The sequence below is a fragment of the Eptesicus fuscus genome, chromosome 2, assembly GCF_027574615.1.
Source record: "Eptesicus fuscus isolate TK198812 chromosome 2, DD_ASM_mEF_20220401, whole genome shotgun sequence".
In the NCBI taxonomy this organism is placed as follows: Eukaryota; Metazoa; Chordata; class Mammalia; order Chiroptera; family Vespertilionidae; genus Eptesicus; species Eptesicus fuscus.
In genome coordinates, this window is record NC_072474.1 from 2,328,078 (window position 1) to 2,354,083 (window position 26,006).

A 26,006-nucleotide genomic window follows, 5' to 3' on the forward strand; every position below is an offset into this window, starting at 1 on the left:
GCATTGGTGGGGTCCGGCCAGCCTGGCCAGGGGGAGGGGACATGGGCAGTTGGCTGGCCTGCCTGCTGGTCGAACTCCTTGTCAAGGGGACAATTTGCATATTAGCCTTTTATTATATAGGATATACAATGAGTGGCCAGATTATTATGCGTTCAGAGATCATAATAATCTGGCCACTCAGTGTATGTCTGATATTCTGCTGCCTATGGCTTCTTCTAATATTTTTATGGTTTCCCATCTCACCTTTAAGTCTTTTATCCATTTTGAGTTTATTTTTGTGTTTGGTGTAAGTTGGTGGTCTAGTTTCATTTTGTTGCATGTATCTGTCCAATTTTTCCAACACCATTTATTGAAGAGACTGTCTTGACTCCATTGTATGCTCTTGCCTCCTTTGTCAAATATTAATTGAATATAGTGGATTGGGTTGATTTCTGAGTTCTCTATTCTGTTCCATTGGTTTATATGTCTGTTCTTGTGCCAGTACCAGGCAGTTTTGAGAACAGTGGCTTTGAACCCATTCATTGTTTAATAACATGCTATTTAGCCTCAGTGTGTTTGAATGTTTTTGAAATCTTTTATTATAGTTGATTTCTAATTTCATGCCATTGTGATCCAAGAAGATGCTTGATATGATTTCAATCTTCTTTAACTTGTTTTGTGTCCTAACATGTGGTCTATCTTTGAGAATGTCCCATGTACATTTGAGAAGTATGTATGTTCTGCAGCTTTGGGATGAAATGTTCTGTAACTTTCAATTAAATCCATCTGATCCAGTGTGTTGTATAGGGTTCCTGTTTCCTTGTTAATTTTTTTGTCTGGAAGATCTATCCAGTGATGTTAGTGGGGTGTTAAAGTCCCCTACTATGATTGTATTGTTGTTGATCTCTCCATTAAGGTCCTCCAGAAGTTTTTTTATATACTTAGGTGCTCCTATGTTGGGTGCATACATATTTACCAGGGTTATAGCCTCTTGTTGGATCAATCCCTTTGGTATTATGAAGTGGCCTTCATAGTCTCTTGTTATGGCCTTCATTTTAACGTCTCTTTGTTCAGATATGAGTATTGCTACCCCCACTTTTTTTTTTTTTTTCATTCCCATTGGCATGGGAAAATTTTTCCATCCCTTCACTTTCATCCTGTATTAGTCTTTTGTTCTGTGGTGCATCTCTTGTAGGCAGCATATATATGGGTCATGTTTTCTTATACATTCAAGCTACCCTATAGCTTTTGATTGGAATATTTTATCCATTTACATTTAAGGTTATTATTGTTACTTCTTCCTTCCTAATCTGGATGCCTTTTACTTATTTTTCTTGCAAAAGGCTACTCAGCTGTAAAAAAAAAAGATGAAATATTGCCATTTGCAACAACATTCGTGGATCTTGAGGATACTACACTAAGTGAAATAAGACAGATGGAAACGGATAAAAAACATGATTTTACTCACATGTGGAATATAAAACAAAAAAATGACAAATGAACAAATAAAACAAATACAAACTTAAAGATACAGACAACAGCTTGTGGTGACCAGAGGGGAAGAGTAGATGGGGAGGGCAAAATGGGTAAAAGGGGTCAAATATATGGTGATGAATGGAAACTAGACTTTTGGTGGTGAGCATGAATTACACAGTATACAGATATTACATTATAATGTTGTACACCTGAAATTTATATAATGTTTTAATCAATGTTACCTTGATTTAAAAAAGAAGCTGTGCATTCTTTATAAGAAAAAGGTTGAGAGTTAAAGAACTTATTATGATACACTGAGAACTCATCATTGCTTCTGTTGATATTCCTACCAAAAGTATATAATCTGAATCTAATCATGAGAAAACATCAATAGACAAGTCAAAATTGAGGGACATACTACAAAGTAATAAACTAATAGTCTTCAAAAAATTTGGAAACTTCTGTGCCTTGCAGGTTTTGCAGTGAAACTAAAACTTCTCTAAAAAATTAAAAGCTTAATAAAAGAAAAAATATCTTATAAAAAATGCCCATGTTGTGAAATACAAAGAAAGATTCAGGTACACTTCCAAATTAAACAAGAATAGGGAGGCATAACTAAATGCAATCTTGGATTTTCTTTTGCTTTAATAGACAGACACTACTGAGACAATTGGGAAAATCTGAATGGTCTATATAGGTTAGGTAATCCTATATAATAAAAAAGCCTAATATGCAAATTGACCCAATGGCGGAATGACCAGCAGAACAACCAGTCGCTATGACGCACACTGACAACCAGGGGGCAGATGCTCAGAGCAGGAGCTGCCCCCAGCCCGCAGGCCCCACGCCAGCTGAGGCTGGTGCCAGCGGGGCCCCCCCGTTGCCCCGTCGGTTGCCCCACAGAGGGAGGTAACCAGCGGCGGTGCCAGGGGGCGAGGCTGGTAAGCTGGCGGTGCCAGGCTGGCCAAGGCAGGTGCCAGCTGGGGGGGCCCTGATCACCCCGCCGGTAACCCCACAGATCGGCCATGATCGCCTGCCAGGTCTAGGGATCCTACCCGTGCATGAATTTTGTGCACTGGGCCTCTAGTAGTATCATAAAATGTTAATTTCCTGGTTTTCATCACTGTAATGTGGTTACATAGGAAAATTCCTTGATTTTAGAAAATACACACTGAAATATGTGAAGATAAGGATGCATAATGCCTGCAACTTACTCTTAAATGGTTCAGAAAAAAATAGAGAATCAGAGAGACTGGTAGATATAAAGAGAAAGGAAGAGTTGAGAGAATGATCAAAAGAGTATAAAGCAAATGTACTAAAATGCTATCATTTAAAAAATCTGAATAACAGTTACTGGTAATTATTATTATACCATTATTGCAACATTTTCTGAAATTATGTCAAAATTTAAAATGTTAAAAAGGCTAAGGAATAAAAAAGATATACCAGGAAAAATAACCAAAAGAAAGCTGAAATTAACATTATACAAAATAAATGTTAAGACAGGAAGTATTATTAGCTTCTTGATACAAACAATACATACCTAGAACAGTGTCTGGCATAGGGCCCATGCTCAAAAATTCTTGTTCAATGAAGAAATGAGTAATAAAGATATTTAATACATAATGAGGAAAGGAACAATTTACCAGGAAAATGCACCAATTTTAAATTTACGTATACCTAGAAACATAGCTTCAAATACTGAGTACATACTAGGCAAATATATTGTTAATAAGTATTGACGATAAGTATTAACAAGGTAATAACGCAAACCTCAACAAACGTCAAAGAACCAATTACATATAATCCACATTCACTAGCCACAATACAATAAATTAGAAAAGAATGACAAGATAATCCATATTAAAAATTTTAGATATATTTCTTAATAGCATATGGCTCAAAGAAGAAATAATAATGTAACTAATAAAAGTATTTAGAACTAAATGATAATAAAATTACTAAATTGCAAAACTTGGGGGAAGAAACTATAGTGGTTCTTAGAGGGAAATTTATAACCTTAAGGGCTCATATTAAAAAACTAAAAAGACTGAAAACCAATGTATCAAATATCCAGCACAAAACCTTAGAAAGAAAATAGAGGGAATAAGAGATAGCATCAAAAATCCACAAAAATATATTTTTTAAAAGCTATGAGAGAGGTTCAATAAAGCCATAAGCTGGTTCTTTGAGACCACTAGTAAAATACACAGCCTTCAGGTAATGTTGATCAAGAAAAAAAAAAAGAGTACAAATAAGCATTAGTAGAAGTGTTAAGGGAGACATGACTACAAATAGAACATCAAAAAAAAGTGAATTTAGATGAAAGAAAACTATTACACATCAAAACTGATGCCCACTATTATTACTGAGTTCAATCATTTAAAACTACCCTATTTAACAGATAAATTATATCAAATATTCAAGGAACAGATGATCGTTATCTCATATAAACTGAAATTTATACTAAACTAGAGGCCCAGTGCATGAAATTTGTGCACAGAGGGGATGGTTCCTCAGCAAAGCCTTCACCCTCTCACAATCCAGGACCCCTCAGGGGATGTCCAACTGCCGGTTTAGGCCCGATCCTGCAAGCTCCTAACCACTCGTGCCCCTAACTGCTCACCTGCCTGCCTGATCATCACTAACCACCTCTGCCTGCCTGCCTGCCTGATCGCCCCTAACCGCTCGTCTGCCTGCCTGATCATCCCTAACCACCTTGCCTGCCTGCCTGATTGCCCACCTGCCTGATCACCCGCCTGCCTGATCGCCCCATAATCGCCTCTGCCTGCCTGCCTGATTGCCCCTAACCTCTCGCCTGCCTGCCTGATAGCCCTTAACCACCTCTGCCTTGGCTTCCGCCATGGTGGCTTTGTCCAGAAGGATGTCTGGAATGACGTCCGGAAGGCTGTTCAGCTGTCCAGTCTAATTAGCATATTATGCTTTTATTGTTATAGATAGGAAACCAAAAGAGATTCACAATTAAAATGGGAAGCACCCCCAATATACTTTACAAGGCTAGTATGACCTTCATACCAGAAAAGAATAAAAATAAAAGAAAGTACAAGCCAATCTCATTTATTAACATAGATGTAAATATTGTAAATAAATTATTAACAAACAAAATCAGGAATGTATATAATATACATAATGACCAAAAATGTTAGAATGACTTACCATTACAAAATCTTACAATTTTCAAATTTAATTTATCAAAGAAGAATCCATATGATCAATATAATAACTGAAGAAAAATCTTTTAATAAAACCCCAAAACCATTCATAATATAAACCTGAAGCAAACTAATAGGGGATAATTTCTTCAGACTGATAAATAGCATTTAGACACAGCTAGTGATGCATTCCCTTTAAAATAAAAAATAAGGTACTTTTACTTCTTCACTCAACTTTGTACTGGAGGTTCCGTCAAACTTGAAGTTCAGTCAAACAAGAAGATACAAAATCTACAATAGGGAAAAACTATCATTGTTTGTAATATATATATATAGTATATATATAATGTATATATATATATATATATATATATATATATATATAATTGTCTAAATTTTAAAAACCTAAGATAATCTACAGATATTTTATTCAAATTATTGTTAGACCAAGGTTGCTAGATATAAGATCAATGAACCAAAATAAACTGTGGTTCCATATATTAGTAACAGTAGGAAATCTATTTCTGACCAAAATAATTTTAGAATAACAAAACAGTGTAAGATATCTGGGAAGAAATCTAAAGAAAACAAGCCAAAAATGCCCTGGCCGATGTATCCCAGTGGTTAGAATGTTGGCCCCCACACCTAAGGGTTGCAGGTTTGATTCTCAGTTAAGAGCATGTACCTGAATTACAGGTTTGATGTCTCTCTCTCTCTCTCTCTCTCTCTCTCTCTCTCTCTCTCTTCTCTCTCCCCCCTCCCTCCTTTCCTCTCCCTCTAAAAAATAAAATAAAAAAATACACATATCAATGGAAAAAATATCCTCAGGTGAGGATTAACAAAAAAAAATAATAAGCTACCTATGGAAAAGAGCATAAAACAATTAAATTAGACACATATAAATTGAGAAAGGTACAATATTAATATTATACCATCCATATTAATATTATCTATACTAATAATCTATACTAATAAAAGGGTAATATGTTTTCCAGACGTCATTCCGGACGTCCATCCTGACAAAGTGGGGGCATGGCCAGCCTGCAAACCCCTGGTGGCCCCTCGCCCAGGCTGGCCCTGCCCCCCAGTGGGGACACCCCCACCCCAATCCGGGGACCCCTTCAGGGCAGGCCAGCCTGCCCACACCCATGCACCAGGCCTCTATCCTATATAATAAAAGGGTAATATGCAAATTGACCCTAACAGCAGAACGACCAGAAAGACCGCTGGACCAGTCACTATGAAGTGCACTGATCACCTGTTGGTCCCTTTCCCCAGCTGGCAGGCTCTGATAGCCTGATGGCTACCCGCAGTGGGGGCGGGGCTAGTGAGCAGGCGGGAACAGGCCACCTCTCGATCCCTTCCCCTGTCCGTCAGGCACCGATCAGCGGATGGCGAATGGGGAACTAGGTGTGGGTGGCAGCGGGGAGTGGGACCGGCTGCGGGCAGCTGGGGAAGATGGCCCTGATCACAGGCCAGGCCTACGGACCATACCTGCACACGAAATTCATGTGTGGGGCCTCTAGTATATTCATATTATTATACTGAAGGCTAAATATCATTAAAAAGTCAATTGTCTTCAAAGTAAGTCAAAGGTATTCCAAACAGATCAGTAGGATTATTCATAAAATTTGACATGCTATTTCTAGAATGTATATAGAAGAAAGGATCAAGATTATTTTTCAAAAACACGGAAGGACCCTGCCAGCGTGACTCAATGGTCGGGTGTCAACCTATTCCCAGTCAGGACACATGCCTGGGTTGCAGGCTCAATCTCCAGTGTGGGGTGTGCAGGAGGCAGCCGATCAATGATTCTCTCTCATCATTGATGTTTCTCTCTCTCTCTCTCTCTCTCTCCTCTCTCTCTCTCTCTCTCTCTCTCTCCTCCCCCCCCTTCCTCTCTCAAATCAATAAAATATATGTTTTTAAAAAAACAAACAAGGAAAGAAAGCAGCTTGTGAAAGAAAGGAAAGGGAAGAAAAAGAAAGATTGAGAATCTACTTCTACTAATTCTGACAACAAAATAGAAAGTTACAATTATTAAGAGAGTGTTACTCTGAAACATGGATAGATATCAGTTAGACAGGCCAGAGAGGTCAGGCACAGACCCATGTATATGTGGATATTTAATTTGCTAGAGGGAGATTCTATCAAGGGCAGAGGGAAAGACAGAAAGAATTCACTTTTCAATAAACGAGGAAAAAAATGAAATTGGATTTCAACGTTACATTACAAGCTAAAATCTATTTAAAGACCAACTTTAAAACTTTGCTAGACAATATAGAAAAATATCTTTATGTCCACATCCTATAAGGGATGATTTTTACTTCTGTGCCTCAAAAGACAGCAGAAATAAAAGAAATTTGTTTCTTATCAACCGGAAAAGGAAAAAAAATTTTGATAATGGGCAAAGGATAAGGCTATTCAGAAAAGGGGCAATCTCAATGCTAAAGAAGAAAAAGGATGAAAGGCCAACCTCACTGGAAATTTAAAATGAAATCTCAATGCAATACAATTTCGTAGTTAAAAGATTGGCAAAAATAAAATAAAATAAAAATAAAAATAAATAAAAGATTAGCAAAAATAAAAAGGTCTGAGAACATCAAGTTTCACCAAAGATGTGAAATTAAAGAAATTCTCAGGTAGTACTGATGGAAATGTAATTTGGTACCATCACTGTGGGAAAAACTTGGAGGTATCTGATAAAGTGAAATAATGTGCATAATCCTGGCACCCAGCAAGGTTCTCTTAAGTATCCACCATTGAGCACTGTTTTTCAAATACAGGTTGCAACCAATTTTTTATTGGTCAATAAATCAATTCAGTAGGTTGAGACCAACGTTTTTTTTAAACCAACATTTTTTAATGAAATATAATGGAATCAAATAGGATATACTAGAATGGATTACAGTAAGGGTAGGGTATAGTTTCATGAAATGCTTGCTCCCATTATTTATACTGAACTCACATAAATATGTATTAAATAAGTGGATTTCAATGTAAATGTTTTATTGCCATAAATTGTGGCTAAAAATGTTTGAAAGCCACTGACCTAGAGACAGCGTTATATACATAGACACAAAAATACATGTAAAAAAAAGTTATCTGCATCACTCTTAATAACAAAAAATTAAAAATAATATTACTTTTCATAAATAGAAGAATGACTATTTAGTTACAATCCTCTCTAATAAAACGGTAATATGCAAATTAACCATCACTCCACTACATAAGCCACGCCCACCAGCCAAGCCACGCCCACCAGCCAATCAGGGCGAGTATGCAAATTAACCCAAACCAAGATGGCTACAGCCACAGAGAGCAAGGTTTCCTAGGTAACAGAGGAAGCCAAGCTTTCCAATAGCCGTTGCAGGCCTAAGCCTCCACTCAAGCTACAAAGTTTCAATTATAGAACGTAAACAAATTCAAACAAATGGCTGCAGAATGGAGCTTGAGAGAGCAGGCCAGGGTTGCCGGTGGCAACAGGGGAAGCAAAGCTTTCCGCACACCCTGGCCGGGCTCAGGCCTCTGCTTAAGGCTACAAAGTTTCAATTGTAGAAGGTGAATTAACTGCCACAGAAATGGCTGCCGCCCTGGAGGGAGCAGCAGGCTTGGCTCCGCTCCAGGATACAAAGTTTCAATTGTAGAAGGAAAATAAATTCCAGATACCAGGGCCTCCGCTTGGGTTGCCAGGGGGCGTGGCCCGCCTGCAAACCACCACAGGCCCCTCGCTCAGGCCACCCCATGCCCCAAGGGAACCCCACCCTGATCTAGGACACCCTTCAGGGCAAACCAGCTGGCCCCCACCCATGCACCAGGCCTCTATCCTATCTAATAAAAGAGTAATATACAGATTGATCATCACTGCAACACACAATATAGCTGCCCCCATGTGGTCAAAGATCCTGCCCCCATGTGGACACAAGATGGCCACCACAAGATGGCCAGCAGGGGAGGGCAGTTGGGAGGGACCAGGCCTGCAAGGGAGGGCAGTTGGAGGTGATCAACCCTGCAGGAGAGGGCAGTTAGGGGTGACCAGGCTGGCAGAGGAGGGAAGTTGGGGGCAAACAGGCTGGCAGGGGAGCAGTTAAGCATCAACCAGGCTGGCAGCGGAGTGGTTAGGGGGTGATCAGGCTGGCAGGCAGAAGCGGTTAGGGGCAATCAGGAGGGCAGGCAGGCAAGCAGTTGGGAGCCAGCAGTCCTGGATTGTGAGAGGGATGTCCGACTGCCCATTTAGGCCCGATCCCTCCAGGGCAGTCGGACATCCCTCCAGGAGTCCCAGATTGGAGAGGGTACAGGCTGGGCTGAGGGACAACCCCCCGCCGTGCACGAATTTCGTGCACCGGGCTTCTAGTAATATAATATAGTACTATATAACAATGAAAATTAGTGAACCAGAGCTACAGGTATCAACATAGATAAATCTCAAAACATAATGTTAATAAAAACAACTTACAGAAGATACATACACTACTATGATGATACCATTTATAGGACATTTAAAAGCATGCAAAAGAATTACTTCATATTATTTAGGGATACATACAGATATGGGGAAAAAACAGACATGCATGGGAATAAACACCAAATTCATAATGGGGGTTACCTCTGCAAAGGAGGAAGAAAATGTGATGGGGGAGAGTTACACAGAAGGCCTCAACTATTATTTGAAACATTTTTATTTATTAAGTTGATTGGTGGATACACAAATGTTGGAATATTACTTTCTATTCTTTTGGGAATGTCTGTAATATTTTAAAAGGGAAAATACCATGTAAACTAAAAAGACATGTGTTTTAAAATTTCCAAGAAAGAGATTAGCAAATTTAACAAACAACATCAAAAAATGAGATCTCTGACGAGATGGTGAAATAGGTAGTGCATTCATTTCATGTCCTTCTCAAAATTCAATGGGTGAAGCAAAACAAACAAACAAACACAAAAAGAGTAAATCCAAAAAGAGAGAGAGTTATCAACAACAGATCAACATTTGATGAACTTCAGGGAGCTGAAAAGCAGAGAGGATAATATCAGAGTGAGGAGGAAACTGGTCTTGCAAGGCTTGTCAGGCCATAAAAACTGTGAACAATGCACTGCCCTGGGGGAGGGGGGCGGTCGTTATCGCTGGCCCCAGGACAGATCATCGGATATGGCCTGGGGACCCCCAACACCTGGGGGCCTTCCTGTAAGCCCAAGAAAGGGGGGCGGAACCATATCTGCAAGACAAAGACCCCAGAAGGTTATAAAATGTGAAGCCCTCTGCGTGTTTCTTCACTCTGATTTGGAAATTATTCCCGGAGTCCACTGGTGTTAATAAACAGGTCCCTCCCTTTCTCTAGGAAGTGTGCTTGGTATTTCTTTGGTCTTCTGCAACAGGAGATGATCTTGAACAGAGAAAACTGCAGCTCAATTCACAAAAGAGCTGCTGCATTGCAAAGGCACCAATCCTTTCTGACAGAATGCCATCCTGCTCCATGCTCCAAATCAGTACATACAAAGCGCAGGTGTGGACTGGTGGTTGACTGTGGCTAATTAAGTGGAAGTGTAATTAAAGGTCTGTCTACTCAACAGCTATTCCAGAAATACCAACAACTCCATAACCCCGGCCCAGTCCACCTCTACCCCAGCCATGCACACACACAACCACCTGAGAGCAGCTGGCTGAGGAAACCCTTAGTTGGAGAATTGGGATCTGGTCTCTAAATAAAGAGTATTTGTCAAGGAAGGATGGAAAGTGTGGGTGTTTTATCTATGGAGATGGTTAATAACTACTACGTAGGACCAGAGGTGGAATAGGAATGGCAAATTTCACCTGGCACAAAAGATATTAAAGTCCTACCCCAACAATAGTCTTTCCTGTTTTGGCAATTACAAAGCAAGTCTGCTTTTCCCTTCCACTTACTCAAAAGGGAAGCCTGCCAGTATGTGGAATTGAACAGCTTCCACAAATCTAGTGATCATACTAGGAAGAGATGTTATGGTTAAAAAGACTTATTAAGCTGCACAAGAGGCCTAGCCACTACTTAACATGATCCTCATTTAAGGATTACCAGCCATTGAGAAAAATCAAAACAACAAAAGAAATAAAGCAGAACTTTTAAGTGTGATAACTAACCCTGGAATAAGAAGATAAAGTGGAAGGTGGAGGGGGGAGAACCCTCAGATTTAAAAGTCTCTTAGTTCTTTTAGAAAAATGCTTTAAAAAAAATAAGAGTTGGGTAAAGTTTCTTATGTATCCTTATATGTATACTCACAATTTCCTATAAATGAATATGCATCATACTTATATCCTGACAATGATACTATATGTATAATGTTTTAAACTTTTAGAAAGTAATATCATTTCCTTTTCCCTAAGATGTTTATGCTGCCGAGGCTATAACAGTAATTAGACATGATACTAAATGAGAAACTCAGTAAGGAATTTCCAGGATATGCATAATGCACTTTCCAAGAGAAAGACAAAATATAGACTGAAATATGCCAGAGCCAAGACATTTCCGTACCCTACTGTAACCAAAACTTTTTGGATTCTTACCATATCCAATGTCCCAAGGACAGACTAAGTCCAGCCTGAGCAAAGTTCCTAGAGACTTAGCAATGTAACAGGTAAACTCAACCTGTATGTTTTTTAAATAAGCCATTTCCAATATTTAAATCTATTCTTGGGGAGGGCCTGACAGAATTTAGAGACTCTGGAGTAAATCCGTGTCTTGGAGAAGGTTCTGAAATTATCCAAAAAAGATATGAGCATTATGTGACTCAGATTTTCTGGGAAAACTTCAAAATGAAACCAGTCTGTACAATGAGACCTAGAGATAAATCATCATCTGTCCTCCAGCCTTTCGAAGTATACTACTTAAGGTACACTTACTTATTTACAAAGGAACTCAATGTCTTGAAAAAGTTGAGTTAGATTGTGCCTTTGAAAGTGCTTAAATGATATCCAGAGAGAACCTAACACAGTTTTTCTATTGCATGTAAACATCGAAAACTTGTTAAAAGAACAAATAATGTTTTTATCAATCATTAGCAGTCTGCGAGGCTTGTACATATCATACAATTGAAAGCCGTATTTCTAGTGCTCTTTACATATTCCCAATACAAAATACCTGAGTGTTAGCTATTATTTAGTTGCTGAACTTGAGTAAAACTATAAACCTGACAATCTCTTTTCAGAATTCCAGGTTCGCCTTTCTGTAGTTTTGTCTCCACAATGCTTACCTTTTTCTTCCTGCTCACATGCCAGTTCTCTTACATCTTTATGGCTTTTTTTTTTTTTTTTTTTTTTTTTCAGAATCAGAAAGCCAAAAAGGACCCTAGGAAAACTCTAACCCAATGCTCTTATTTTAGAAAAAAGTAAACTGAGGCTTACACAGTTAAAGTGATTTGCCCAAGGTCACATAGGTACTGTAAGATGAAGCTAAGACCAGAACTAGGCCTCTGATGCACTATGCAATCCTCTTTTCACTATACAAGCTGCCTCTTTAAAAATTGCAACGAGCCCAGGCTGTGTTGCTCAGTGGTCACGGTTCAATTCCCGGTCAGGGCACATGCCTGGGTTGCAAGCTTGATCCCCAGTAAGGAGCATGCAGGAGGCAGCCAATCAATGATTCTGTCTCATCATTGATGTTTCCATCTCTCTCTCCCATTCCCTTCCTCTCTGAAATCAATAAGAATAGATTTAAAAAATAAAAATTGCAAAGAACATGATATTTATGCATGCCTTCACAGCTCCAAAACTCCAAATTTCCCTTTGCAACAATTCATCAGCATTCAATTATTAATAAACTTCTTTCATATGAATTCTATACCCATGATAAAATAGGAAAGGATTCAGTATACATTTACACTAGCTGATTCATTTACTGATAATATTTCTATTCTGTTTTTAATTTTATATTTAAATTTTAAAATAGAAAACACAAAAATACTTCCCAAAATCAAAAATATATAAAGCTTAATAATTATGTCTGCAAATTAAATTCAGAAGGAAACAGAATTAGCTTAGCTGCTTACTTTGCATAAATCAATGCTATAATATTTATTTCATTTCCCTAAAGGAACAGCCAGGAATCACACATTGATTCCATTTTAATACTTACCACAAGAGTGATTTGATTGTGTCGCAAGTTCAGTTCAGTTAGTGAATCCAGCCCATTAAGATTATCAACGTGACTTAAAAGGTTCCTGGCAAGGTTTAAAACTCTCAAATCACACAAATGACTGACATTTTCGATTTTGGCAATCTGTTAAAGATGAGGAAGAGATGGTTAGCAGGCATAAATCTCAGATATGTATGATAAAAAAACAAAACTTTACTACAGAGCCATTGGACTAAATGACCACTTATATGAAGACATTTAAAAATCTATTTCTCATCTCAGTGACATCAGAGGAATGGCAGCATGAGAGATCCCCTTGGTCTCTTCCCTTGAAGTTTCAACAATTTGAACAGCTATAATTCAACAAAGGATTCCCTGCTCACAAACACATCTGAGATCTGCACATTGAGCAAGTGGGGGTGAACTCAGGAAGCAAGAAGTGAGAAGAGCTCAAGGAGCCATGGACTCAGACTTGCAGCCAGAAGCTCACTGCAGGGCTCAGCCCAGAGAGAAGAGGAATCAAGTTGTGAATGGCACTCCCTTCAACCCGGAGGAGGAAAGAGATTTAGTTAGCATTCCTGCAGGAGTGGATAGTATAAGCTGCAGGTGAGCCCAGTGACCTGGGCAGGGATGAAACACACAAGTAAAACCTCAGTTATTTGGCCATGGAGCCTGGCCGCTTTCCATTAACCACCAAAAGCTCGCCTCCCCTCACCCTTCATGTAGGGTTACAGAGAACATTTTCTGCAAACCTGAGAACTTGTACTACAGAAACACTCTTTCACTGAGTGAAAGGAACACTCTGCTACTAATGTCAGGATTGGCTGGAGCTTCAGGGGAATGCCACGAAGGCCCACTTGTTGCCATTGCTTAGAGGGCAAAGCAACAAAGAAGGTAGCCTGGTTCCTACAGCTCACCCCACAACTGCACAATGAGGCTGCACTGCCAACAACGTATGGCCAAGGGAGACAGCACTGGGATTTCACAAATTTGGAGCCACATTGCCCACCATGTTCCCCATAAGATTAGTCTCCTGAGACCTGGGAGACTGGATCACAGGGAAAGCGCCCACCTTCTCAGGGAACAAAGGCATTTTCCACCACCCCCACAGAAATATGAAAAACCAGAGAAGTGCAAGAGAGCTAAAAAACTTATAATCCAATGCCACCTACTGGAAAACAATAAAAAGACTTCTTACCAATCTATTAGAAAAATGCCAATCATACATAGATGCCTAGACAGAGAAGGAATCCATCAAATACCATGAATAGCCAAGGTTACAAGGCAGCTCAGGAAGAAAATGGAAAATCTCTAGAAAATAAACTTAAAGATATAGAAATATGTTATTTAAATGACAGAGGATTCAAGATTGTAGTTCTGAAAAACTCAAGATTCAAGAAAACACAGATAGACAGTTTAATAAAATCAGAAACCAAATAAACAAACAAGCACTTTACCAAAGAGTGGAAACTTTAAAAAAGATCCAAATACAAATTCTGAAGATGAAGAACTCAATAAAAGAGATTAAGAATGAACTAGAGAGCATGGGAAGTAGTGAGGACCAGATGGGGAAAGATTAGTAATACTGAAGATAGAAATCTAGAAATAATGCAGAGGGAAGAAGAGAGAGACATGAGCGTAAAAAACAACAACAAAAGAATTCTACAAGAACTATCTGACTCCATCAGAAAGCAATACAGAAATAATACGCATAGCAGAAGAAAAAGAGAGGGAGTAGGGAACAGAGAACCTATTCTAACAAACAGTTGATGTAAACTTCCCAAACCTATGGAAAGAGCTAATTCCTTGAATCCAGGAAGAAAACAGAAGCAAACACTTAATTAAGGTAATTAAGATTAATTACCTTAATCCAAAAAGACCTTCTCCAGGCGCACTGTACTAAAACTACCAAAATTAATTACAAAGAAAGAATTATCAAGGCAGCCAGAGAAGAGAAGAAAGTAACCCATAAAGTAAAGCCCATTAGGATATGATAATACTTCTCAGCAGAAATGCTACAAGCCAGAAGAGAGTGGATCTGAATATTCAAACTACCTGAAGAGAGAAATTACCAGCCTAGAATAATATATCCAGCAAAGTTATCCTTCAAATATGAAAAAGAAATAAAGACTTCTCCAGATGTACAGATGCTGAGGGAATTTATCACCAGAAAACCTCCATTGTAGGAATTACTTGAAGGGGTTATTCTATCTGAAACAAAGAGCATAAGGTCATAACACTATGAGTAAGATCATCAACAAACTTACAGCATAAACAAATAATCTGTGATAACAGTAACATAAAAATAGAGGGGGTAGAGGTCTCAATTTGCAAAGAAGGATGGAGATCAGATGCATTAAAAAAAAAGGACTATTGTATATATGAAACTTTCTTTTTCATAAACCTAATGGTAAACACACACACACACACACACACACACACACACACACACACACACACACTGAAACACATAGCTTAAAAAAACAGGAAAGAGGAAAAAAGTATGAAAAACAACAGAAACACAAAGGATAAGAACCAGTGGAGGCACAGAGCTACCAGAAAACAAAAGGTAATATCGTTACAGGGAATCCTCATACATCAATAAGTACTCTAATGTAAATGGACTTAATTCACCGATAAGGTAAGTAATAGCATATTGGATCAAAAACAAAACCCAACCATATGCTGCCTTCAGGACACACATCTAAGCTGCAAAGACAAAAACAGATTCAAAGTGAAAAATGAATCTCCAAGCAAATAGCATCCATAGAAAAGCAGGTGTAACCATAGTTATACCTGACAAAATAGATTTTGAGATAACAAAGGTAATAAGAGACAACGATGGACATTTTATAATGATGCAGGGGACACATTAAGAAGACATAACACTTCTCAATATATATGTACTCAATCAGGGAGCACCAAAATATATAAAGCAACTGCTAACAGAACTAAAAGGAGAAACTGACAAAAACACAATCATAGTAGAGGACCTAAATACTCTACTGACAGCTCTAGATTGATCATCCAAACAGAAAATCGGTAAAAAAATATCATCCTTAAATGATACATTACACCTAATGGACATAATCAATATATACAGAGCCTTTCATCTCAACACCAAAATATGCATTTTTCTTTGGTGCACATGGAACAGTCTCAAGGATAGACCATATGTTGGGACACAAACCTATCCTTAACAAATTTTAGAAGACTGAAATCATACAAAGCATATTCTCTGACCACAATGCTTTGAAATTAGAAAACAACTGCAGAGAAACCAAGATGGTGGCATAAGGTATACACCTGTACGTGCTGCCCCTCACAACCACACCAAAACTACAACTAAAAGACAAAACGACTATCATCCAGAACCATGAGCAAGCTGGCTGAGTAGAAGTTCTACAACTAGAAAGAAAGAAAAAAGCACATTGAGACTGGGTAGGAAGTGTAGAGGCGCGGAAGAGCAGAGGTACAGAGGCGCGTGAGTCGGGCTGGCAACTGGGTGCACTGTTTTTTTCAATCGGAAGGGAGATACAAGCTCCCGACTGCTCTGAACTCCAGTTTCCAGCGAGACTCTGGGGACCCAGACTCCTACGGGGAGAAACTGGACTATCTGGCATTGAGTCCGAAAGTGAGGGTGGCTTTCTCGCAGAGGTGCTCGCAGGGATCATTGTTACTGCATTGGGGCGCGGGACGCAGGGACGCAGAGACGCGGAGACGGCTGACTGGCAGCCATCTCTGTTTGCTCAGCCCTGGTGATTCCCTGAGACCCCGCCCCACCCAATTTACAAACCCACCCAAGATGTGCGCAGCGGTTTTTGCATATGAATGGCCTGTCCTTTCAAGTCTAACCAAACAAACTGCAGCTAGGTCAGAGAGCTCCAAAACTTCCAAACCCCAAACAAAGAGGAGAAATTTGCAGATCTTGCTGTAGCTCCTACTGGGTGTGTGTGTGGGGGGGGGGGGGGTGGTCTCAGGCAGTGGCTGACTTTTCACCTCTTTGGAGATCCAGGAGCCAGTGTACCTAGTGGTCAGTGTGAGACAATACCAGATTTCAACTCCTCACATCCATAAGGGACACACTAAAGAGGCAGACTCAGTGAGCACCAAAGCCCCACTGAAGCAAGTCCCTGCCCCATAAGGGTGTCTCCAGCACAGCAGTTCTTCCATTATAAACACAGCGGGTCCTCACAGCCAATTGGCCTGGAGGTCAATTCCTCCCAGTGATACCAACAGCAATCAAGGCTTAAGTACAACAAGACTGTGCACCCAGCCCACAAAGGGGTGCACCAAGATTGTCCACCTCAGGTGATTGGGGAGGCTAAGCCACTGGGACCTACAGGACACCTACCACACAAAGCCACTCCATCAACACAGGGAAGCAGCCAAAATGCAAAGACAAAGAAACATGTCACGAATGAAAGAAATGGAGGAAAGCAAACTACTGGACATAAGAGTTCAAAACCACAGTTATAAGGTTACTCAAGAATCTTCTAGAAACCTCCGAGAAACTTAGTGAGACCTCGAGGAACTTAGTGAGACCTTCAAGGATCTTAATGAGAATGCCAAAAAAATGAAAAAGGACCAGTCAGAAATTAAGCATACACTGACTGAAATAAATAATAATATGCAGAGATTCAACAGTAGACTAGAGGATCCCAAGAACCAAGTCAAAGATTTGAAATACGAGGAAGCAAAAAAACACCCCACTGGAAAAGCAAAAAGAAAAAAGAATCCAAAAATATGAAGATAGTGTAAGGAGTCTCTGGGACAACTTCAAGCGTAACAACATCCGAATTATGGGGGTGCCAGAAGAAGAAGAGAGCAAGATATTGAAAACCTATTAGAAGAAATAATGACAGAAAATTTCCCCTGTCTGGTGAAAGAAATACACTTACAAGTTCAGGAAGCGCAGAGAACCTCAAAGAAGAGGAATCCGAAGAGGACCACACCAACATACATCATAATTAAAATGCCAAGGGCAAAAGACAAAGAGAGAATCTTGAAAGCAGCAAGAGAAAAACAGTAAAAACAGTTACCTACAAGGGAGTACCCATACGACTGTCAGCTGATTTCTCAACAGAAACTATGCAGGCCAGAAGGCAGTGGCAAGAAATATTCAAAGTGATGAACAAAAAGAACCTACAACCAAGATTACTCTACACAGCAAAGCTATCATTTAGAACTGAAGATCAGATAAAGAGCTTCACAGACAAGAAAAAGCTAAAGGAGTTCATCACCACCAAACCAGGATTATATGAAATGCTGAAGGGTATTCTTTAAGAAGAGGAAAAAGAAGAAGAAAATGGTAAAGATAAAAATTATGAACAACAAAGTGACAACAAATACATATCTATCAACAAGTGAATCTAAAAATCAAGTGAATAAAAAATCTGATGAACATAATAAACTGGTGAATATAATAGAATCAGGGGCATAGAAAGGGAGTGGACTGACAAATCTCAGGGCGGCGGGGGGGAAGGGGGCTTGAGGGGTGCAGGAAGAGATTGGACAAAAATCTTACACCTATGGATGAGGACAGTGGCGGGGGGTAAGGGCATGGGGGGGGGGGGGAACCGGATGGAGGAGAGCTATGGGGGGAAAAAGAGGAACAACTGTAATATGAACAATAAAGATTTATTAAAAAAATAAAACAATTGCAATAAGTAAAAATCCCTACAAATATTTAGAGATTAAACAAAATATTACTAAAAAAATGACTGGGTTAAAGAAGAAATAAAAGGTCAGAGCAAAAAAGAGAGAGAGACAAATGAGAATGACAATATGACATATCAAAACTTCTGGGATGCAGTGAAAGTAGCAATAAAAGGGAAGTTTATATCATTATAGGCCTATCTCAAGAAACAAGAAAAATCTCAAGTAAACAACCTAACATCACATCTTAAAAAACTAATAAAGAAGAGCAAAATCAGCCCAAAGTCAGCAGAAAAAAAGGAAATCATAAAAATTAGAGCAGAATTAAATGAAATACAGAACAAAAAGACTACAGAAGAAATTAATACAGCAAAAGGCTGGTTCTTGGAAAAGATTAATAAAATTAACAAACCCCTGGCTAGACTCACTAAGGAAAAAGGAAAAGACTTATATACTAGTATACAAAATCAGAAATGAAAGAAAAGTTACCACAGACATTGCTGTTATATAAAGGATCATACTAGAATACTAAGAAATACTATACGTGAGCCACCAAATTCAATAATCTAGAAGAAATAATCTAGAAATATATAACCTTCCTAGACTGGATCATGAAGAACTAGAAAATATAAACAGACTGATCAACAGTGAGGAAATTGAAGCAACCATAAAAAAAAAAAATTCTCCCCAAAAATAAAACTCCAGGACCAGATGGTTTTATTAGTGAATTCTACCAAACATTCAGAGAAGATCTGGTATCTATCCTTCTCAAACTCTTCCAAAAAACTGAAGAAGAAGTAATGCTTCCTAACACATTTTATGAGACCAACATAACCCTAATACCAAAACCTGACAAGAATAACACAGAGAAAAGAAAACTATAGACCAATATCTCTAATTAATACTGAGGCAAAAATCCTAAATAAAATACTAGCAAGTTGAACACACCAATATATTAAAAAATAAAACATCACAATCAAGTAGGATTCATTCCAGGGCATAAAGATGGTTCAACATACACAAATCAATCAATGTAATATACCATACTAACAAAACAAAAAAAGGATAAAAATCATATTATCTCATCAATAGCAACATCCACTTATGATTAAAATACTCAATAAGAGAGGTAAAGAAGCCCTAAGCTGTTTGGCTCAGTGGATAGAGCGTTCGCCTGCAGACTGAAGGGTCCCAGGTTCAATTCTGGTCAAGAGCATGTACATTGGTTGTGGGCACATCCCCAGTAGGGGGTGTGCAGGAGGCAGCTGATCAATGTTTCTCTCTCATCGATGTTTCTATCTCTCTCCCTTCCTCTCTGTAAAAAAATCAATAAAATATATATATAAAAAAAAAGATAGGTAAACATAATAAAGGCCATATATGACAAACGTTCAGCTAAGGGAGAAAATTGAAAGCTTTTCCTCTAAGATCAGGAACAAGACAAGGATGCCCACTCTCCACTCTTATTTAACACTAGAGGCTCGGTACATGAAATTCGTGCATGGGAGGGAGTGGGTCCCTCGACCTGGCCTGTACCCTCTCCAATCTGAGACCCCTCAGGGGATGTCTGACTGCGAGGGGCCACGGCGGGCAGTTTGCAGGCCGGCCACGCCCATGGCTTTGTCAGGAAGGACGTCTGGAATGATGTCCAGAAGACGTCTAGTCTATCCAGTCTAATTAGCATATTACCCTTTTATTAGTATAGACTAGAGGCCCTGTGCATGAATTCATGCACAGGTAGGGTCTGGCCGGCCTTCCCTGATCGGAGCCGGAGCTATCCAGGGGAGAGGAGACGCAGGAGGTTGGCCGGCTGGCCTCGCCCCCAATCGAGATTGGGGGGCCAATTGGGGGCAGGGCCGGCTGGAGGGAGGGGCCATGGGTGGCCGGCTGACACTGCCCCTGATCAGTGTCAGCTGGGGGGAGGGGCCGTGGGTGGTTGGCCAGCCAGCCCCACACTGACTGCGGGGGGCTGATTGGTGACCGCAGTGCGCATCATAACAACTGGTCGTTCCGGACCTTCTGGTCATTCTGGTCATTCCATCATTCTGGTTGCTTGGCTTTTATATAGATAGACTAGAGGCCCGGTGCACGAAATTCGTGCACAGAGGGGGGTTGTCCCTCAGCCCAGCCCGTACCCTCTCCAATCTGGGACCCCTCGAGGGATGTCCGACTGCCCGTTTAGGCCCGATCCCGGAGGGCAGTCGGACATCCCTCTCACAATCCAGGACTGCTGTCCCCCAACTGCTTGCCTGACTGCCTTCCTGATTGCCCCTAACCACTTCTGCCTGCCAGCCTGATCACCCCCTAGCCACTCTGCTGCCAGCCTGTTTGCCCCCAACTTCCCTCCTCTGTCAGTCTGGTCACCCCTAACTGCCCTCTCCTGCAGGGTTGATCACCTCCAACTGCCCTCCCTTGCAGGCCTGGTCCTTCTCAACTGCCCTCCCTTGCAGGCCGGGTGCCTCCCAACTGCCCTCTCCTGCTGGCCATCTTGTGGTGGCCATCTTGTGTCCACATGGGGGCAGGATCTTTACCACATGGGGGCAGACATATTGTGTGTTGCAGTGATGATCAATCTGCATATTACTCTTTTATTAGATAGGATAGAGGCCTGGTACAGGGGTGGGGGCCAGCTGGTTTGCCCTGAAGGGTGTCCCGGATCAGGTGGGGATTCCCTTGGGGCGTGGGGCAGCCTGAGCGAGGGGCCTGTGGTGGTTTGCAGGCCGGCCACACCCCCTGGCAACCCAAGTGGAGGCCCTGGTATCTGGAATTTATTTTCCTTCTACAATTGAAACTTTGTATCCTGGAGCAGAGCCAAGCCTGGGGCTCCCTCCTCGGCCAGCAGCCATTTTTGTTGAGGTTATAATTGAAACTTTGTTGCCTTAAGCGGGTGGGCCCGGCCAGGGTGTGCGGAAAGCTTTGCTTCCCCTGTTGCCTGCGGCAACCCTGGCCTGCTCTCTCAAGCTCCATCCTGCCGCCATTTGTTTGAATTTGTTTACTTTCTATAATTGAAACTTTGTAGCTTGAGTGGAGGCTTAGGCCTGGCAAGGGCAGGTGGAAAGCTTGGCTTCCTCTGTTACCTAGGAAACCTTGCTCTCTGTGGCTGTAGCCATCTTGGTTTGGGTTAATTTGCATACTCGCTCTGATTGGATGGTGGGCGTGGCTTGTGGCGTGGCTTGTGGGTGTGTCGTAGGTATGGTCAATTTGTATATTTGTCTATTATTAGGTAGGATAGTTATAGAAGTCCTAGCCAGAGCAATCAGGCAAAAGAAATTAATAAAAGGCATCCAAATTGGGGAATGGAGAAGTAAAAGGTTCACTTTTTGCAGATGATATGATTCTGTACATAGAAAAGCCTAAAGACTCCACCAAAAAAACTATTAGAAACAATAAACAAATACAGTCAAGTTGCAGGATACGAAATCAATATATAAAATTACACTGCATTCCTATACACTAACAATGAAATTTCAGAAAAACAAAAACAAAAATAACAATTCCTCTTGCAATTGCAATAAATAGAATAAAATACCTAGGAATAAACAACAAAGCATGTGAAGGACTTATATACTGGAAACTATAAAGCTTTATTAAAAGAGATTGAAAAAGACACAGTGAAATGGAAAGATAGTCTGTGTTCATGGATTGAAATAATCAACATAGTTAAAATAGCCATATTATTATCGCTTCTCGGCCTTTTGGCTAAGATCAAGTGTAGTAAAATAGCCATATTACCCAAAGCAATATATAGATGTAATGCAATCCCCATCAAAATCCCAATGACATTTTAAAAAGAAATAGAACAGAAAATCATCAGATTTGTGTGGCACCACTAAAGACCCCAAACAGCCAAAGCAATCCTCGGGAAGAAAGAACAAAGCTGGAGGTATCACACTACTTGACTTCAAATTATATTACAGATTTATAATAACCAAAACAGCATGGTATTGGCAGAAAAACAGACATACAGACCAATGGAAGAGAACTGAGATCCCAGAAATAAAACCACATGTAAATGGGCAAATACTTTTTTTTTAATATATTTTATTGATTTTTTACAGAGAGGAAGAGAGAGGGATAGAGAGTTAGAAACATCGATGAGAGAGAAACATCGATCAGCTGCCTCTTGCACAACCCCTACTGGGGATGTGCCTGCAACCAAGGTACATGCCCTTGACCGGAATCGAACCCGGGACCTTTCAGTCCGCAGGCCGACGCTCTATCCACTGAGCCAAACCGGTTTCAGCTGGGCAAATACTTTTTGACAAAGGAGCCAAAAATACAGAAAAGAAAGCCTCTTGAATAAATGGTATTGGAAAAATTGGAAAGCCACATGCAAAAGAATGAAACCAGTTAGTTTGTCCCCATCTATAAAAAATAATTCAAAATAGATCACAGACCTAAATATAAAATCTGAAACAATGTTACAGAGAAGAAAGCATAGGTACTAAGCTTATGGGTGATGATCATAGAGAACATTTTATGAATTTGAACCCAAAGACAAGGGAGAGAAAGTCAAACATAAATGAATGGGACTAAAAAACTCTGCACAGCAAAAGAAATCCCAACAAAACCAAAAGGCAAACAACAAATGGGAGAAGATATTTGCAAACAATAGCTCCAACAATGATTTAATATCCAAAATATATAAAGAACTCATACAACTCAACACCAAACAAGCAATCCAATTAAAAAATGGGCAGAGGACCTGAACAAACACCTCTCCCAAGAAGACATATAAATGGCCAACAGATATATGAAAAGATGTTCAACTTCACTAGCTATTAAGAAAAGGCAAATCCAAATTGCAATGAGATACCATGTCACATCTGTTAGAATGGCTATTATCAAAAAGTAATAACAAGTGTTGGAGAAGTTGTGGAGAAAAGGAACCCTCATTCACTGCTAGTGAGAATGTAAACTGGTACAGACATTATGGAAAACAGTATGGAGGTTCCTCAAAAAATTAAGGATAGAGTTCCCATATGACCCAATAATCCCTCTTCTGGGTATCTACCCAAAAATATTGAAAACATTTATTCATTAAGTTATATGCACCCCTGTGTTCATGGTGGCAAAGAAATGTAAACAACCAAATTGTCCTTTGATAGATGATTGATTGGCTAAAGAACATGAGTGGTACATATATACAATTGAATACTACTTAGCCATGAAGAAAAGATGAAATAGCGCCATTTGTGACATGAATGGACCTTGAGAATATTATGCTAAGTGAAATAAGTCTTTCAGAATAAGCTAAAAGCCATATGATTTCACTCATATGTGGCATATAAAACTGAAACTCATAGACACAGACAATAGTATGGTGGTCACCAGAGGGAAGGGGGTGGGAGTAGTAAAGGTTAAAGGGGCAAAATATATGGTGATAGAAGGTGATTTTACTTTGGTGATGGGCACACAATGCAACATAAAGATCATGTACCATAGAAATGTACACTTGAAATCTGTATAATCTTAATAACCAATGCCACGCCACTAAATCTAATTTTAAAAAATTAAAAAATAATAAAGCTGGTTTAAGTTTAAAAAATATATTTCTAATGTTCTCTTTTGTAGATAATATAAAGTCATTTAACTTGTAAAAATTAACAAAAGAACATATTTTATAATTTGACCATGGTAAATATTTGAAGTCAATTTTATCAAATAATCAAAATGTCCATCATTTGAGGCATCTCTAAGTGCCTAACATTGCTCCTGGTCCCACAAAGGTGACAAGAAGTATAGATACGATCTGCCCAATAGAAACTGGGAGCCCATAGCATTGGCTCACAATGTTTTGACCCAGCAAAACCACCCTCTGAAAGGAAAGACAAGGGGAAAAAAATGATACCAAGCTCTCTTGTTAATTTCATTTATATTTGAAGCATCCTGAAAGCAGTCAAGAGTCTGTATGGAAAAGATTCGAGGGACTGGGATCTCCACTGAAAGGTGAGGACAGATATTCTTCATTAGTAGAAGTGCTTAGGAGAGGAGACAATGTTTAGTCAGGATTAAATTGGTGGACATTAACTATTTAGAACAAGAGGACTTGAATCATGGAGTATGCACATGCACATAAGTAATGAACTGCAGCAGAGGAGTTGGAGTTGAAAGTAAGGTGAGGGTGAGTAAAAACTATACCCATAAGCCCTGGCTGGGTGGCTCAGTTGGTTGGAGCATCTCCCCATACACCAAAAGGTTGCAGGTTCAATTCTTGGTCAGGGCATATACCTAGATAGATACCTGGTAGGGGCACATATAGGAACACCGATTGATGTTTCTCTCTCTCTTCTCTTCCTCTCTCTCTAAAATCAATGAAAACATGTCTTCAAGTGAGGATTTAAAAAAACAAAACTACTCATAAGGTGATGAGAGCTAAACATGATTTTAAGCCCCATTATTATAATATCTATTGCAAGCATAGCACAAGGGGATGAGTTTCTGCATTACACAGAAGTAAGTAGAGGTCCTTCAAGGTACTTTATCCGTCTTTCAATGTAACATACTTAAATAACAATGAGTCATGCACATAACAGTTTTCTTCTGAACATTAAAAAAATAAATTTCACAATCACTAGAGATTAATTTTCTCATCTATACTGCCATCACACATTATTTGAAGTTTTTTATTTAACACTTCAAAGCAGATGTTGGCTAAAAAACATTTTTAAGATTTAGAATGCAATTTCTATGTTGTTATTTCTCTTACATTTGAGAAATACCATCTAGATTCCATATAGGTTTAAGAGAAGAAACCTAAATATGCTTATTGTAAATTTAATAATATGTAAAGATAACATTCTGATCATGCTTTAAAATTTGTTCTAATATTTTTGGTCTAAATAATGTAAAATGAAAATAAATTAAATAGGAGACACTTCGACATCTTGATGGGGAGAGCTGCTGTGACTGGGAGCTCAGCCTCACCTCCACTCCGGGAGACCTTGGACACCACCTGGGACCCTACAGCCACACCGGCCAGGGACCAGCTGCCTCGGCTGCGAACCCACGAACACTGAGACTCCAGCCTCCCCCACCGGGCTCCTAAAAAGTTTGTCCAGGGGCAGGCAAAATGGCGGCCAAATAGGCAGACGGGTCCTGTGCCTTCTCACAGAGCAGATAGAAGAAACAGCTGAATCGAATAACATCCACCCAGAATCAGTGAATTAAACACAGCTGGTGAGACAATCCGTGGATGGAAAGGTCAGAGGTCTCCTGGAGAGAGGTGGGATGGGGGATCTGGGCTGGAGGGAGAAATACGCGCAGACGGGACCAGAATGTCAGAGGGAGACTGCGTTGTACCAAATCCGCGTCCCTTGGAGACACATGTAGCACTCGACTGTGAAAGGGGGTCTACAGGGCTGCTGGCAGCAGGGGACTCTAGATCTAAGCCCACAGCCGTGGGAGGCTGCACCCAGAAAAGGAGCCTGAAGTTCTGCACCAGCCGTGCAGTGCCGGTGGGAGAGAGACGCGCAGTGGCGGGGCTGCTCTGTCTTTATAATTTCCTTGCTTTTACTCACTAAACCCAGTGCATAGGATCTTTCAATTACAAACACTCAACAAGGCTGTGATGCAGGGGACGGTGGTTTTATGGAAGCTGGGGAACAAAATAGGG

At 40.0% G+C, this 26,006-nt stretch overlaps 1 protein-coding gene across 2 annotated transcripts in view; it reads right to left on the minus strand.

The window, feature by feature from the left end:
• The window catches only part of LRRC49 (leucine rich repeat containing 49), a 231,849-nt gene that overhangs the window by 163,524 nt on the left and 42,319 nt on the right, over nt 1-26,006 (minus strand). For both annotated transcript variants that reach the window (XM_008151368.3, XM_028160350.2), the window contains one exon: nt 12,734-12,877. In XM_008151368.3, the coding sequence (XP_008149590.1) occupies nt 12,734-12,877 (144 nt within the window). The remainder of the gene's footprint in view (nt 1-12,733; nt 12,878-26,006) is intronic.